This window comes from Manduca sexta, chromosome 24 (assembly GCF_014839805.1).
Source record: "Manduca sexta isolate Smith_Timp_Sample1 chromosome 24, JHU_Msex_v1.0, whole genome shotgun sequence".
Taxonomy (NCBI): Eukaryota; Metazoa; Arthropoda; class Insecta; order Lepidoptera; family Sphingidae; genus Manduca; species Manduca sexta.
This window is the reverse complement of record NC_051138.1, coordinates 16,079,199-16,097,521: the sequence shown is the minus strand read 5'-3', so window position 1 is coordinate 16,097,521 and position 18,323 is coordinate 16,079,199. Positions and strand designations below refer to the sequence as shown.

The following is an 18,323-nucleotide window of genomic DNA, read 5'->3' as shown; positions in this document are numbered from 1 at the left end:
CTTGCTCAACAGTGGATAACATATAATAAAGTGTTAAATTTTATTATTTATAATGAATGAAACTACTTTTGTATATAATAAAAAAGTTCACACTTAACATACTTTGACAGCATACTAAAACAACATCTGAAAGAAATGAGTTTAAAAGCACGACATTTTGCAATAGAAATCCATAAGTAATGTATGAGATAACAAAATAGAAATAGAAAATTCATCCTCCAAGTGAGAATCACGAATACAAAATTCGCATAAACCAACGTTCTTCTATAATGTTATTAATAGCTCCATTTTATTCAGTATTATTTTAGTATAGTTCCAAATTCACCCGCATGTAGGGCCCACACATGCCCCGATTAGTTCTTATAACACTAGATGGCGCCACAGCTGTTTTGCATCGCGCTATCGTTTAATGCACATATGAAATAACAGTAGGTCACTTATTTCACAAGTTAGGTTGACTGGTTCAAAATTCGGTGCCTGTTTTGTACTCGTAGAGTAATTTTTGTAGTTACGGACCTCGTGTTCGTAGCGTGTCATTTAAAGTGGTAGGACCATGCTGTCGATCTGGTCTACAGAAAAAAAAACTGATTAAGATGATATACTCAAGGGAAATTCCTTAGAGTGCACCTTTGCATGTCAGTGACCTCACGAACCCATTTTAAATCCCTCCCTTTTTCAATATCCATTTAATTTCAATTCCATCCCACTTTTGCGCTTTAATGCTCTAAAGCAGTGTTTCCCAACCTTTTTTTTAGGTCACGCCCCACCTTAACATTCCAAAATTTTGTCTGCACCTCATACATAATTTTTAACCTTGAAAAATTGTTTTGTTCCCTTAAGAAATATAAATGATAAGTTTTAGGAAGAAATCACTATGAAATAGTTATGAAAGCATCGTAAGTAAAATTTCAAAACATATAATCATAAACTGAAAATTCTGTTTAAATTTAATTATCAAATTGCCCCCCTGTGGGGCGTGTGTCCCACGTTGGAAAACACTGCTCTAAAGTGTTTAAAGAACTAAACACTGTACTTGCTAGAAATCTATCTTCTCCTGAAAACAGGCCTTTATTCAGACAGTATGTCCATTTGAAAACCGAATAAATCAGATGTTTTGTATGGAATACTGTAGTTTAAACACATTGTTTAATATAATAATAGTTTTGTTATTATACATATTCAATAAGCCAGTGCATCAGAATTTATGACTTTGTAAAACCTAATATTGTAATACGCTAATGCATGTATTTTGTGTTAATTAAATAAAAATAAGTAAATTACTAAGTGATAATATAATAAACATTTATTCAATACAAATATGATCATTAAAATTATAATAATATCATCAATTCAAATTTGTAGTGCCATAATGACTATTATTATTTTTACGTCATGTTATGTGACTCATACTTTGTTTCTTACGTCAAATAATTTGTTAGGGAAAAGTGTAATAACTGATTACAAATAAGTACTATTGAAAGCAGACATTAAACAGTATAGTTATTTGTAGACATCAGGATCAAATTATTGCTCCAAAAGTGATTACCAGTTGGTAATAAGTCGTTGTCCTTGTGACAAGATATCACAGCGTCCTTAGATAATAATATTTTTTTTTATATGCACATTAAAAACGTGTAAATCAAGGTATGGAAGAAATACGAATTATTTTATATTGGTGTTTTGTTATTTCACTGTCGCTTGAGTAACCTTTACATGAGCGCACAATTTTTGTATGACAATGTTCCCAATGTCGGCTCTGTATAAACTTAGGTCCCTTTGAGTAAGAGAAACCTTTATATACATTTTTGTAATACTATATAACAATTACAAAGTTATATAGCCCCTAAGTGACAACATACATGGATTGAAACTGATATATTGGGTTTGATTTTCTGAGAGTCGCCTAGATATGTGAAGCCATTTCTGCAATTTTCTTTGTATGACAACCGGTCTCGGTGACATCTTGTTGCTTACCTGAGCCGAGCCAGTCATGCTGTAGATAGATATATTGCGGGTTAAATACCAAAATCATATACATATATACATATTTTGAAAAATTTTATGTTTAGTTTTTTTATATCTTTATTTAGTATAGGAAAATGTTACTATAACTATCGTATTTCAGCTGTTTTAATAATAATAATAATATCAGCTCTGTATTATATACTTGCCCACTGCTAAGCACTGGCCTCCTCTACTACTGAGGAGGGATTAGGCCTTAGTCCACCACGCTGGCCTAGTGCGGATTGGTAGACTTCACACACCTTCGAAATTTCTATAGAGAACTTCTCAGATGTGCAGGTTTCCTCACGATGTTTTCCTACACCGTTAAAGCGAATGATAAATTCACAAAGAATACACACATGATTTTTAGAAAAGTCACAGGTGTGTGCCCTTTGGACTTGAACCTGCGGACATTCGTCATGGCAGTCCGTTCCACACTCAATTAGGCTAAGCCGTTTTATTACACATATATTTATTTAAACACATTCAAATTTCTATTGAAATGTTTTTATTTTTAATATAACGTTCGTTTTCTTGATCGTTCCTATTGGTTTCTACGCGATATTTCTATGGCTCTACGTTAAAATATAATGTAAGAGATCGACGAAATCGTCAAGTGGCCCGTGAGAACTCCGCGCGGCATCATAATGGGGCTATTTTCCAATAAGAAGCACCGAGCGGCCGTCCATTACGTATATGTCTGAATTGAAGCATCCGTTAGCGTTGCGTAGGCGCCTACCACTTTCTTTACTATCTTATTAGTATGAATTTTTCTAAGACAAGCAGAATCATGGACCATATTAAAGATACACTCCTTTAGACATAGTAACACTCCTTTTCCCTTTTCACGGACAGGCTGAAGTTCACCACGCTCACATATTCTAGGTCACGAAAAAGAAAGAGAAAGACGCTCTATCTGGCTGCCTCTTTGATGTAAGCTGGCATATGGACTGTTGATCGGCAGGTCCGGGGTTTATTCCTCATATTGTTATTTAAGATCAGGTAGTCGCCGAGTCGTGAACTGATATGAACCAAATGGTTTTTAAATGTGCTAAGACGTGTATGGCGCTGACATCGAGTCATGCACTAGGGCCTACACTACAAAAGTAAATGTACCTAAGCCGATTTGCCGGTGGTAGGAAAATTTTCATATCCACCCAGATATCGACCACCGTACACAAGGTGTTAAAACCCGCCATATTGGCCCACGTAAATCGCGTTCCGGGATCAGCCTGTGTATATTCGGTTCCGACAGCCCTGTTTAATTGTGTTAACTGCCGAAGGGTATTTTCTCTAGTCAGTTCACATTTTATTGGAATTCACTTCACTTACCATCAGGTGCAATGGAGTTATTCAGGCGTGACCATTTAAAAAAATATTGTTTCGCCGCAAAGTTCTTTAAAACACCGACGCTCTACGAAGTCTGCATATGCTATATGTTGATTTCCGTGGGTCCTTATATCCTCGTATAAAAATGATATTTTAATGTCTAACATTCGCGCAAACAAGAAATTAGCATTACTACGCGTTGTAGAGAATTAAAGCCATTACACTTTTCTTTTTTTATTATTTAACAAATGGCGTAACACAGAACACAGTCATTATAAAGAATACTTAAGCACTAAAATACATTAAGACTAGATTGTATTCCTTAAACCTATGCCCTGATTGAAATTATACTACGGGAACGACTCTACAAAAAACAATTAACAATATAAACATCTGCTTATACTTAATTGAATTATATAAACAAAAAATGTATGGAAATATGTATACTTTGACAGAGGCAAGATCTATGTTGGATGCCATGCGTTCGTTTCTGTTTATATACAGTCGTGTCGCATATCGTTCAACCACCGACCTCGTCATTCGGTTATATAAAGTATAATCCAGAATGATAAAACATTACATCGATAACGATATAACAGGAGTCATTGGCAAGGTCGCTGTGTAAATAAAACTGCTCGACCGATTGCGATGTACGATATACGATAGTCTAGATATAATAGATAGATCAATAGGCCAACCAATACGATAATCAATATCTCAGACGATAGGAGATCGGACGACTACGACCGACAAATCGGATGCTCGCTTGATATCAGGATGGCTATGCCGAAAATCGAAATGGTGAACTCAAACAGCCCTAGCTAGAGATATGAGTTAACTATTACAATGTATCATATGTTACGTCTTTATACTTATAAATGCGAAACTTTGTGAAAACGTTCGGATGTTTGTTAGTAGTAAACTGAAAAACAGCCGAACGGATTTGGATGGAATTTGACACACCCATAGACTATGTTCTGGATTAACATATAGACTACTTTTTATTCTGGCAATATACCTATATCGAGGAAAAATATTTTAATAATATTTTTAAAATTCATGGTTATAGATTGCTATATAAAATTTGTATTAAGAAAGGGTTTTAACGTGGACGAAGTGACCGAATCCTAGTTTACAATATAAATTACTATTTTGAGACTGAAGTGTTAAAAGCATTCTAATTGCAATATAATGTGATAATATTCCTATATATTAAACGTAAATGTGAAATAAAAATTTATAACATTCGCAGATAGCATAATGCAATAAAACACAAACGTCACTCATAAGTAATATGTAACACGCCTCCTAGAATTTATTGCCAGTAAAGAGATAAGCGGCGATAGCCTAGTTGGGTGTGGAACGGACTGCCGAGACGAATGTCCGCAGGTTCAAATCCCAAGGGCACACACCTCTGACTTTTCTAAAAAATCATGTGTGTATTTTTTGTGAATTTATCGTTCGCTTTAACGGTGAAGGAAAACATCGTGAGGAAACCTGCACATCTGAGAAGTTCTCTATAGGAATTTCGAAGGTGTGTGAAGTCTACCAATCCGCACTAGGCCAGCGTGGTGGACTAAGGCCTAATCCCTCTCAGTAGTAGAGGAGGCCCGTGCTCAGCAGTGGGCAAGTATATAATACAGGGCTGATATTATTATTATTATTATAAAGAGATAAGACAGTCGTATAGCCAACAGCCATGCTATTCGGACTGCGTTTTCGGACTTTGATCCTTCATTTCGATATTCGACCGAACCGCCTGATCCTTCGAACAATTCGAATCACTTCGATAGTATTAATGTCCAGATAGATGTCACTCAATTCGTGATTAAAATATTACACGCGCCGTTCAACTGATAAGATATCCCTTAATCGTTGATCGTTAATTATTACTTTGTCAAACGTCGTATAAAACTTTGTTTACAAACGTTGTAAAATGCTTACTTTGATGTTTCAGTTTTTTATTTACCGTAAATGAGCAACGTTCATTGCAGTTTGAACAATATTTTGATATTGCTGCTGATAATTATGATAAGCTGCCATTTTTCTTCATGCTTTGAATGACGAGACGAGCTTGCCGTTCGCCTGATGGTAAGCGATACGACCGCCCATAAACAGTAGAAACACCATCCAACACCTTGCATTACAAAATATTGTTTGGTATTCTACTGCGCTCGCCATCCTGAGACATGAGATGTTAAGTCCCACTATGTCCAGTAGTTACAGTGGCTACAGTATCCTTCAAATCGGAACACAATAGTGACTACACACTGCTGCTTGGCGGCAGAAATAGACATTCCGGTGGTACCTACCCAAGCGTACTCTCATTTATGAGAGACCAGTGTCATTTGTGATAATTTGATCGCGTTTAACAAGCTGAAATACCAATGACCAATTTTCTAAGTCAACACACAGTAAAGACCTGCCGTTCAAATAGATATGCGAGGTCCATTCATCATGATAATTATCGGTTAGTAAACAGTGAATCATTAGCAGCATTGTACGTCAAGGTCGATCCGCATTTCATTCGACACGTGTTCGAATGTTGGCGCATCGGTGGTATCCTTAGCAAGTGACACATAGTTAAGACGCATCCCCGAACAAACGGCCTTGAGCAATACGTTTCATGATGGAATATTTGACTTTGTTTAATTTTATGCATTTTTTAATATGTAACAGCAATAAGCACAAAAAAGATATACTTATGTGAAAACAGCATTAAAATTCGATAAGAAATGAAGCAGTAATTAAAATTTCAAATATTGCTACGTGCAGGAGTGGGTTTAGAGTGGGGAAACTGCCAATTCCATTCGTTAATCTTCTCCCATTAGCAAAATCTTCAACATAAAGACTTTCAACTATAGTACCGCAGAAATCTGCAGTCTGTAACAACGTGACATTGGCGGAATAGTTTCATAATCAAGCTTGTCGTCAGTAATCAAAGAAGAAGAAGAATAATTGTGGATTTTTATCATATTTCAATGATTCCTTCTGTTTTACAGTTTATACGAGGTACACATTTTATAAAAGTTATAAAAACAATTAAGTCAAATACTCTAATGGCGGCGCACGAGTTATGAGCGGGAATATACAAAATTTTAAAAATAATTACCTTATAAATAAATTTTAGGTCTTTTTTGATAATTAAATACCAAAATTAAAATAATATGTAGGTGCTCTATGAGGAGCTGCATGGAACTAACAATTTTAAAGGCATTTTCATTATGAAATTCACGAAACAATATTCACATTATAAAGAAAAATTAAACAATACAATAAAGATAACATATCCAGAAATAGGTTTATTTTTTTTTCTATATGTACCTATTATATATTTTGTATGTACCTATTATATTGAATAGATAGTTTAAAAAAATACAGCTAGTGCGCCGTTTTACTTGGAGTAGGACCTTAAGGCGGAGATACGCATGCCTGTGGCTGGCACACTTGCAAAGCAGCCTCTTGAACGTGCCATCTACTGTCATGCGTATATGCTAACTGACAAGTCTGTATCCAGCAAGTAGATAGCACGTATACGTCTTGTAAATAAAGGCATGCGCAGACGTAAATAGTAAGCAAGTTTAATTTGCAAATGTGTTCATAATTTGCCAGTCTCTTCTTCATGGCACGATCTTTTGGATTCCGATTTACGAATGCCAGACTTCAAGACACTGTGAGCTCATTGTACGAAAATCGGACCGTAATGACTAATGTTGAAAACTTTGTATAATTGTAAAATGTGGGTAGATATTGTAACTTTGACTTTTCTGGGACCAATAAGGCTGCAGTCTTCGAAAAGTCGGGAGAAAACTAAAATATAAAAACCAAGATAAAATCCGAAATCTAGTTGTATCTCGATGCTATTGTTTATTTTGTATTCATGTGTATCTCCGAGTTAATAGTCAGTGCGTGGTTATCGAGATCAGTGTTTATTTATTTATTACACTTTGTACACATAGTATACAGGTGGATTTAATGCCAAAGGTATTCTCTATCAGTGAATCTTAAGTTGGTGTACAGAGAGACAGGTGCTTCGTAAAAATAGATTAATCAAATGATTATCGAAATGAAAAGAATATAGGTATTCACAAAAATTGGGTGGCAATGCCGATATTCGAAACGTTTAACGAATATCGTATTGTGTAAAAGATAGATTTTCATCAGCGAAGGATAATACAATAATAATTTGATTACAGGCCGAAATTTAAAACCTTTTAAATCATTTTTAATCCTCAGCCGTATGCATAGAAAGTAGATATATTATCACGAATAATAATAATAAAAACCTACTAAAAACTAGCTTTTGCACGCGGATTCGCTCGTTTGTTAAAGTTTTACTAAGATAACAGTCTTACTTTATATTTTACCCGAAACAAAATGGAATCTATACTTTAAGTTAAAACTCTAATATTACGAGTATATCGGTGAAAACTGCATTTAATCTCATGCAGTTACAACAGTGCAAATGTACGGACAGACAAAAATTTTAAAAACTGTTTGGCTTCTGTTTCTCTAAAAAACACCCCATATTAGTTTCTTCTCAATATCCACAATGTTATGTACATGTACAGACATCGCCCTGTTACAATTTTATTATACGTAATATATTAAATTGACAGTTATCTCTAATTGGTAATACGTGTTGAGATTGCAGCTACTGGCTGTTATTAGACCGGTATGTCACTTAAAATGTTATTGTTATTTACGAATCTGTAATAAACGAATGAAAAAAATAGAAGCAGAATGTTCATTTTACTGTCAAATGAAGTCCCAACTCGCTTCGAACAAGGGAGTCCTCACAACGAATTTTGTATTCCACGCAAATTACAACATTATTAGAAACTTATGTAAATATTTTTTTGTTACATAAATCGTTGGCCAATATGATTATTACCTGTTCCACTGATTTAATTATCAAGGTCTAAACAGAATAGTCAATACGTGGTGCGAATATTTTTACTACGCATGTCAACGCATTCTTAATTTGTTTTGCGTTTTAAACTAAGGAAACGTCTCATCTATTTATATTGCGTTGTAGAACTAAAACATCATCATTAATATTGAGTGCGATAGTGTCTGTTAAGCTTTTTCGAATAAACCACTAAGCTGATTACATATTAAAGTTGAACTGTGAGAAGGAATATCTACTTTTTTTTTATATTTGAAAAAGCCATACCGGTCATTATGGAAAATCTTTATCAGCAAGCACGAAGATGCGAGCAACGAATTGTAAGTTATAAATTTTCCAAATGTTAAACGGGGAACTCCAAAAGTAAGTATATTTCTTTTATTATTCTAGTATAGGATTGTCAGATTTTTTTGCAACATATAAGGGACAAATGCCTAAACGGGCAAAAATACGGGATTTCAGTTTTTAACATAAGACAAATAAGAAACGAAATTATTTAGTGACATTTTTTAATATTTTCCTAGGATCGAGTTTGTTTTCACATATTTTACAATCAATACAAGTGTAATCGTAATTAAAAAGAGGTATTAACTCGCTTTTTATTAAATTTATTACAACCGAGTCGTATTGATACGTATGCGGAAATATCAACGTTGCGTACGTGAGTAATTGTCAATCGTAGATCGATCGATGTACGGGACAGTCTCTCCCGCCGCGCCGGTTTTAAAATGTGCCTGAAATACGGGACGTCCCGGTAAATACGGGACCTCTGGCAACGCTATTCTAGTGCCACACACACACTCACGCCTTTTATCTCCATAAAGGTAGGCTGAGGCGCAACTGATGTACTCATATACCACCTCGTGTATTGCGTCCCATGATATTGTGATGGTACCATGAACATAATACCTTTGCTAAATATAACAGTTATATTTGCACCATTATTATTAATAATTATTAAGCAGCCTTTTTGGTTGTGGGACGGTTTGACGAGACGAATGTCTGCATCTAAACCCAAAGGCACAGCTCTGACTTTCCTAAAAAAAAATATGTGTATATTTTTTGTTAATTATCGCTTGCTTCAACGGCTGAGGAAAACATCGTGAGGAAACCTATATACCTGAGAAGCTCTCTATAGAAATTTCGAGGGTGTGTGAAGTCTACCAATCTGCACTAGGCCAGCGCGGAGGCCTCATCCCTCAGTAGTACAGGGAGCCCGTGCCCGCAGTGTGACAGTATATAATACAGGGCTCATATAATTATATATTATTACCATTATTAAGATCCACCATAACTTACACTTCGTTTATGTATCCGATACCACTAATTCATGTGTTATTAATGATACACCTTCATCTTATAAATTGCAATAACTTACAGGGCACTGATAATGAGATCATGACCTTATCATGTCCATGTATCTTCCTCCGAACTTGATACTATTTAGATCTTTAACGTATTGACAGAAATATGTTTATAATAGAGATGGCAATGAGTAAATGGGTCAACCGATGGTTTAAGTAATCATCGTATATTACCAGGACCCGCTTTTGATATTCGGGAACTCCGGCGAAATATTTGTTTCGCTATTTATTTTGGTCACCTTTTTTTAGGACCAAATTATATATTTGTAGGTAGTGACGTTAATGATGTCATTCTAGCCAGTCTAAAAAACCACAAAGCCCTCCCTGTGATTCAGCGTGACGGATGACGCACTCCCTACCCCCTAAAGCCGGTCTTTAAGGTATTAAAAAATCAGGAAGTCTATTGTCTACATCTCTTGCCGGCGACATTTTGTTTGCACTTTATTGAACTTAACACTGGGTTCAGGGAAGTCACTTTGCAGCGCTTTCAATAGAAAATATATACATATCAAAAAACACTCAACGAAGGACCGATCTTTTGCTTTGAGGTAGCAACATGCTCTTGTATCTTGATGAAATAGGTAACGGCGCCAGTCATTGTGAACTGTAATCTCGTCATATAGTTTAACTAGCTTTTGCCCGCGGCCCCGGCCGCCTGAAAAGTTTTTCGGGACAAATATATTCCCGAATAAATAGACTATACTACGCAGGAGTAATGAGGGTTCTTATGAGTGAAAAAAATGTAAAAACCGTTTCAGTAGTTCCTGAGATAAGCGCGTTCAAAAGAAACTTTAACTTTACTTATAAGTATAGATATCATTTTAGTGCACTTATACTAATTATTAAGTAAAAATACAAAGTTGTGCTGATCGTTATAACTGACCTGTTACTTTGAGCGTCACCTAACAGGGTCAGGTTGGTAATCGTAAAATTTTTATGAACACAATTGCTTTTATAAGAGTAGTCGTTTAATTTATGGTAATAACGTTTTAAAATGTTACTATTCCACGACTACAGTTTATTGTTTGCTTTGTTTGCGACCAATTCTGTATTTTCTTCATAGATAACATTTTAATTGAATTATAAAGTAACGTGATCGAAGAAAGCCCGGTTTCTGGCCCACCATCCATGTATATATTGGTATTTTATTTTGTTGTTGAACAAAAATGTTTAGGTATTTTATTATTAAATATAATAAAAGAATCTTTTATTATATCTTTTATTATTAAATAATATTTTATAATATATAGGAATGGATAAATATTAACGGTGAAGGAAAACATCATGAGGAAACTTGCACATCTGAGAAGTTCTCTATAGGAATTTCGAAGGTGTGTGAAGTCTACCAATCCGCACTAGGTCAGCGTGGACTAAGGCCTAATCCCTCTCAGTAGTAGAGGAGGCCCGTGCTCAGCAATGGGCAAGTATGTAATACAGGGCTGATATGATCAATTCTCTTTATTTTAAAGATATTTTTTTTTTTATATTTTTACATATACATTTAAAAAAAAACATGCATAAAAAAATAAAAAAAAATTTTGACCCTCCGATGGCGAAGCTCAAGACCCAGGCCACCGGCGGTTAGGGATTCAAAGTGAGGAATCTCCTCACAATGCGCGCCGTGTCCAGCAATACTGCCTTCTGGCCTCCGACCCAACAGCCAATTGAGAGCTTCCGAAGATGTTGGTCGAGGCTCTTTGGTATCAACCCATGCGCAGAAATGACAATCGGGACAATAATTGTAGAGTTCACATCCCACATGTCGGTAACCTCATGTGCCAAGTCTAAATATTTAGACATTTTATCTTTTTCGGCCTTAACAAGATTATCGTCATGCAGAATGGTGACATCAACAAGTACCTAATGCCCGGCGCGACAATCGATTTACTAGCACAATCAGGCTTATTGGCAATAATTGTCCTGTATGTGATAATAGATCGATCCCAATACAGCGTTGCATGATCATTTTCGAGAACTGGTTGTGGTATATACTGGTAATATGGTACTTCAGAAGACACAAGACCATAGCGAAGAGCATTTTGCTGGTGTGTGATCTTGGCTACAAGGTTGTGTCTATGCAAGTACTCGCCGTTAGCAAGATACGAACAACCGGAAATTACATGCCTGATTGATTCACCAGGACGATGGCATGCCCGACAAATATCGACCGTACCGTCCTTTAGGATGTATTTCCTATAATTGTTCGTGTTGATAACTTCGTTCATAATTGCAATTGGCTGATATTATTATTATTATATATAGGAATGTGTTGCAATTTAATCAAAGGGTTTTCATGAAGGTTTCAAATTAGGTGGGCCTTAAAGGGTTCCATTACGTTATTCAAAATATTAACAAATAATTCTAATGCCAGTCATCTCTCGTCCAGGCTACAATGTGATCAATTAGTAAAAAAATGTGACGAATTGAGTAACCAATTTCTATTGAAGTGACTTAAGGCGATACCTCAAGGTCCATTTTCATACATTTTGTTTCACCTTTAATCTGGGTAACTAAACAAGTATTGGCAAGTAAAGAATTTAAATTCACGTCTAGTTAGTGATTAGTTCTCGCAGTTGAAAGAAAAACGTAAAAATAATTAATAATCATGGATATTTCTGCCTTTAAAATTTCGTCATATTAAATTTTAAAGGCCGAAATTGAGGTATCGCCTTAATATACAGTTGTTTATAAAATTGCTTTTATATGTAAGAACAATAGACAATCTCAATGGAAAACAAAGCACGGTGACGCGCGATCGTCATTTGTTAGGTTTTAGAAATCCGCGCGGCCCGCTCCGTTAAATTACCGAAAAGCTAAAATCATTTTTGTCTATAAATACCAACAATCCGTTCATCAATACATCTACATAATACTTTGGTCTTTATTCCACCGGCCTTAAAAAATAAAAAATAAAAATAAATCTGCTTTAGTTTATAAAGAATGCGTTTAAACATGTGTGATAATTCGAGTTCAATTTGTTTTGAGGTTTTCTACAACAATAACCTTAACCAGTTCATTAAAAAAAACAACGCAGTTAACAAAATAAAAACAAGTTTTTTTTTCACTTTTGCATTGTTGAGGATTCCGCGCAGTTATTTTTGTTTATTATTTCTTTTCCCAATGTTTGCTTTTCATACGCCCCTTATTTTGAACTGACGTCCAAAAAAGGAGAAGGTTCTCAATGCGTGCGTCTGTTATTATAGTATTTGAAGAAGGCTTTCTTTTTCTCGCAAAATATTATCGCCGAGCCTTGTATGTTGCTTACGCGATCACGTCTAAATTTCATCCTGGCTTAATTTTAGGAAAAATATTCCCTATTTTCACCTATCTTGCTCCTTGTCTTCAAGTTATAAAAACCATATATTATACGGATTAGTAAACAACTTATGCGTAGAAAATTTAAGTAATTCACTTACTTTTGTGACGTTTCACAGATCTTCGCCCGAAATTAATAACCAATCCTAATCCAATGTATGCCATCTAAGATTGATAATTCATTCGTTTTTATGGATAAAGCATGCCAATAACCAATCCATAGATTCAGTAAGCTATCTCTAGCAATAATCGATCTTTGAGAGGACGGATTACAGATCATAGATTACCCTCTGTTTGAAAATGACAGTTTACGCTTGCCAATACTCTATCTACCCGTTTTGACATTTGATTTGATTGTTGTAAACAATCGCATTTTCCAATCGGACCAATTCCTCAGTTTACTCCATATGTTTTGAATATCGCTTACACTGATTTTAAGGGAAACGAAAAGGCAATGGATATATCCATATTCTCTAGTGACAGTGACGACAATGATTTGGAGGGACTAGCGATACTGATAGCGAAACTGAAAGTCGCGCTTCATCACGGGTAATGAAAAGAGTTAACTACATGCAGACCCTGGATGAGTTTGATTTCACGTTTGGATTAGGCTTTCGAAATCTGCTTGCCAATCATTGTTAGTTAAACTGATCTCGTATATTCGTGTTACTTCTATGTACAAGGTAAATAATTTTTGACATTATTTACAAAAATACCGTACCTACCGAACTATTAGATAGGTACTAACAAGGGGCAATTGCATCGTTTTTTCAGGAACTATGGTGTTTCTCCATTCCATCAACTTTTGCTGAGGAATAGGAAATATTTATATTATCTCTTTCAGGACATTTGGTACATGGAAACGTCGCTTCCCTGTGATTGCATTGACATTGCGTTTATCTTTACCTAAAGTTCAAACAATAATAATTGCAACTGCAGTTTTGCACAATATTTGTCGGAATCACAGGCTAGAGGAAATTCCAACCCAAGTGGAATTATCCACTGCTGATATTATTAATTATGAGAACAATATAGAGAATCAAGATGTTGGAGAAAGAACAGCATTAAGGCGATACCTCAAGGTCCATTTTCATACATTTTGTTTCGGCTTTAATCTGGGTAACTAAACAAGTATTGGCGAGTAAAGAATTTAAATTCACGTCTAGTTAGTGATTAGTTCTCGCAGTTGAAGAAAAACGTAAAAATAATTAATAATCATGGATATTTCGGCCTTTAAAATTTAATATGACGAAATTTTAAAGGCAGAAATATCCATGATTATTAATTATTTTTACATTTTTCTTCAACTGCGAGAACTAATCACTAACTAGACGTGAATTTAAATTCTTTACTTGCCAATACTTGTTTAGTTACCCAGATTAAAGCCGAAACAAAATGTATGAAAATGGACCTTGAGGTATCGCCTTAACAAATAACTTCTTTACTTAGTAAAATAAAATACCTTTACAATCACTGCTATTTATTTTATTGCTTATCTACATTTGTAATTCAAAATAATAATTACAAATTAACATAGTTTTATTAGTTGAAAGTTAAAACATAGAAACAGGCAAAATTTCCATACATTATCTATACTATTATATAAAGCTGAAGAGTATGTTCGTTTGAACGCGCTGGTCTCAGGAACTTCCGGTTCGAATTGAAAAATTCTTGTAGTGTTGGATAGCCCATTTATTGAGGATGGCTATTATAGAGTATATGTATATCATCACACTATGACCAATGGGACCAAAAACGGCTAAAATTGATAACTTTTGAGAGCTTCCGTTGCGTGCGCTGCATAAACGGTTAAAGTTATGCAACAATTATGTATAACGGAATTGTAATTTGTTCCCTAACACTGGATAATGTGTACAGAGTCCAATTATTATTATATGGCACCAAGTTTACTGCGTACTTCATACTAAAAACTAAATCCTTTAAAGATTTATTAATATATTATGAACAATGTTATAACTTCAGTGTCAAAATATGTCAGCAACCACATTACTCACGTTCCATTTTGAAACTAATTAAAAAGTTTGTATCTTAAATATGACATGTACTAATTATTAATTATTTCTTTTGAGGGCTAAAATACATAAAATATTTTTTTATTACTCCAAGTCGCAATTAGGCAAATATTGAAACGAATAGTTTGTATGGAAAATACAAAAAGTATTTTTTTTACGAATGGAATATTCTGCATAAAATGGAATGGTCAGGAGGGAACGCATCTGGAAAGGATTGCCAGCGATCTATCGTTGAAGGCAAGCAAGGATAGGCGAGTTAGGATATCGGCATGCCGATAGGAGACCAATCGAAAGATAGTCGGCAATCTAAGATAGGTTTCTGTCTTGGATAGTAGATACATTATTAATTTCGGGCGAAAGTGTTGGTAGGATATACTTCATCCGCGTGGATATCGACACCATCGCATACAAGGTGTTTAAACCCGCCATAGTGGCGCCATAGTGTGTCGCGTTCTGGGATTAGCCTGTGTAATGTGTATATTCGGTTCCAACAGGCCGGCATAATTGTGTCGACTGTCCAAGGGTAATCATCTCTCGTCAGTCGACATTCTATTGGACTCCACTCCACTTACCATCAGGTGTAATGAGATTTTCCGTGCCCGCACAAAAAATCGATGAAAGTAGTTTATCAGTGTTTTCATGAACCGATTATCAAAAACTAGTACTCAAGGTCTTAAGTTGAAGAAATATTTATCTATACACATTATAAAACAAAGTCCCCTTTTCTGTCTGTTTGTATATTATCGATTTTGTCAAAACCTACTGAATGGATTTTTATGAAATTTGGTATGGAGATAGTTTAAGTTTAAGGCTACTTTCTATCCCGGAAAATATGTAGCGGGAGTTTTATCCTGGAAAACTCCTTCACGCGGGCGAAGTCGCGAGCAAAAGCTAGTAAAGCGATAAAAAATACATTAACTTTGTCACTGACCACAATAGTTACTTTTCAAGTTTTGAAAATACAAGTTTTGCTGGTTTAAAATAAAAAAAACAGGCCCTATGAACTCTGACCTCCAGAGTCACCTATAACATTACTTTTTATCGCAAAGGTTATCCGTGAGCGGGCTAAACCGGTATACACGGAAAGACAGGCGGGAATGATAACTATCAAGATGACCTATTTTAAACGCCGGTTATATTTGGAAGTGGCGGTCAAGAGATCCTTTACCCGACGGCTGAAGGAGGGTATTTTTTTTATTCCTATTCCTAGCAGCGCGAAGCTCCCCCAAAAACGAGGCCGTGGGTAGCCCATCCACCACCTCTTATGGCCACTACAAATATTTTGATTATTATTACTTAGTATCGGATAAATTTATAAGTTCTTCTTTGTCTATAACTAATTATTTTTTATTATAAATTACTAAGTAGTTTTTTATATGTATATAAATATTTTTTATCTCAGCCGCTGCAACATTTTAAAAAAATGCCGAATCTGCGCAGGAGTCACCAAAACAATTGAAATCGGTGAAAACGTATCTAAATCTTTGTTCCGATGTTATTTTTCTACCTGACTAGAATACTCGAGACAAGTCAACATTGACCGCACTGTGGTTAGGAGGGATATAGTGTTACAAGCATGAGCCTACATACATTATAGCATGAAGACCAGTGTTTCCCAACGTGGGGTCCACGCCCCACAGACGGGCAACTTGATAGTAAAGGCAATTTAAAAAAAATTTCTGTTTTTCATTATATGTTTTGAAATTTTACTTAGGATATTTTGATAAAAATTTCATAGTGATTTCTTCCTAAAACTTATCATTTATATTTCTTAAGGGAACAAAATATTTTTTTAAGATTAAAAATTGTGTATGGGGGGCATAAAAACTTTAGAAATGGTAAGGTGGGGCGTGGCCTAAAAAAGATTGGGAAGTACTGAATTAGACGAATGTTTGTTCCAAAAGATCAAGCACTATTGGTCCTAGTTATGTCAAAAGGCACTAACCCACAAAATATGCAAAACTAAGTTATTAATATTTAATAAGTAATTAATTTAAATTTGACTCTTTACTGTTCAGCAAATCAGCAGCATCAACCAATCCACATGATTTGTATTATACATGGAAAAATCCAGCTGCCACAAATAATAATCCACAAATGATGTTGAAAAGTATTTGGTATGTTTAAGCATACTCAGTCCAATTAAAAACACGTTGAAAGCTATTTCGGTGCAATTTAATTTTTTTTACCAACTTCAAAAAACGGCGGGGGTTTTCAATTCGTAGTATATTTTTTTCTGTTTCTTTTTTACTTAGTACGTAGTCATTTATAAAAAAAAAATTGTTACTTGATATGTCATTTATACAGTTATATGGAAAATTCTAGTTGACATCTTTCGGATCCCACTTTGCTGGCCTTCAGGTGTAATGGGATCACTTTGTATTAAAAGAAGAAAGCTTCCTTCTCTCTACATCATAATTTATATTCCTTTTAACCCGAAAAACGATTTTCATATCCGTTTGTGAGTTAAAAGTATCCTTTAATAGAAATAATAGACCTACGTCGTATTCTCGTCATCGATACGAAGCCTCAAGGCTGAACGTGACACTCCCCGGAGACCACGCACAGGGACAGCAATTCGCAACCAACATCCCTATTCTACGTCGATTGGATTCCGCGCGGAATAATAAAAACAAAACACTTTCTAAATAAAACTCTACAAAGTTAACGCAAGTTATTAACAGAACCCTTAAGCAACATATTAATAAAGCTAGTGCACGCTGCCCACTTCGTATAGAAATTCTTTCCTGAATAATATAGTTTTCATACAGGAACAGTTTGGCTTTCTATTAGTTTCAGATCGTTTTAGAATCGGTCAAGTAGTTTTAGTGATACCATTAAGCTGCGATTTCTCGAAATGCGACAGATGGCGACGGCAGACGGCATTACTTTGACAGTATTAATTTGAGTACGATTCTAATATACGACTGCAACTGACTCGCGGCAGTTTCTGTCGATGAAACGAAGACGTTTCGCACCCGCAGCGTGTTCGCTACGAATTCGCGGCCAATACGCTGGGCTTCCGCTCTCTTCAATTCACTCGTAATTCGTCAGTCTGATAAGAGCTTACAACCCGCCTTAAAAAAATATTTTCTGTGGTATTAGTGTAGTATTATAACTGAATCCTTGTTTAGAAACCACGGGGAATCCACGCAGTATCATATAGAATTCAACCCAAGGTCTAGGAAGACGTGATTAAGTAATCCATTGCATTCCCCGGGGTCTGGATATTGCTACTGCTGTAAAGTTATTGGTCTTTAAATAACTTAGAATATTATGACAGTGTAACTATTTTAATATTGAAGTAGGCAAGATTGTTTACGCGATAACCTTTTATATTATAAGTTCTATTCTAAAATGTATTATGGG

The 18,323-nt window shown here is 35.2% G+C and overlaps 1 protein-coding gene across 4 annotated transcripts in view; it reads left to right on the top strand.

Moving 5' to 3' along the window:
• Positions 1–18,323, top strand: part of LOC115444720 (protein peste) — a 71,846-nt gene that overhangs the window by 15,222 nt on the left and 38,301 nt on the right. Inside the window, exon 1 of one of the 4 annotated variants that reach the window (XM_030170604.2) lies at positions 8,384–8,562. The exons of 2 other annotated variants lie outside the window; for them this stretch is intronic. In XM_030170604.2, coding sequence (XP_030026464.2) covers positions 8,518–8,562 — 45 coding nt within the window. In that variant the 5' untranslated portion in view covers positions 8,384–8,517. Of the gene's footprint in view, positions 1–8,383; positions 8,563–8,587; positions 8,606–18,323 lie in introns of those variants that run through there. One more of the 4 variants, XM_030170607.2, reaches the window with a different exon arrangement.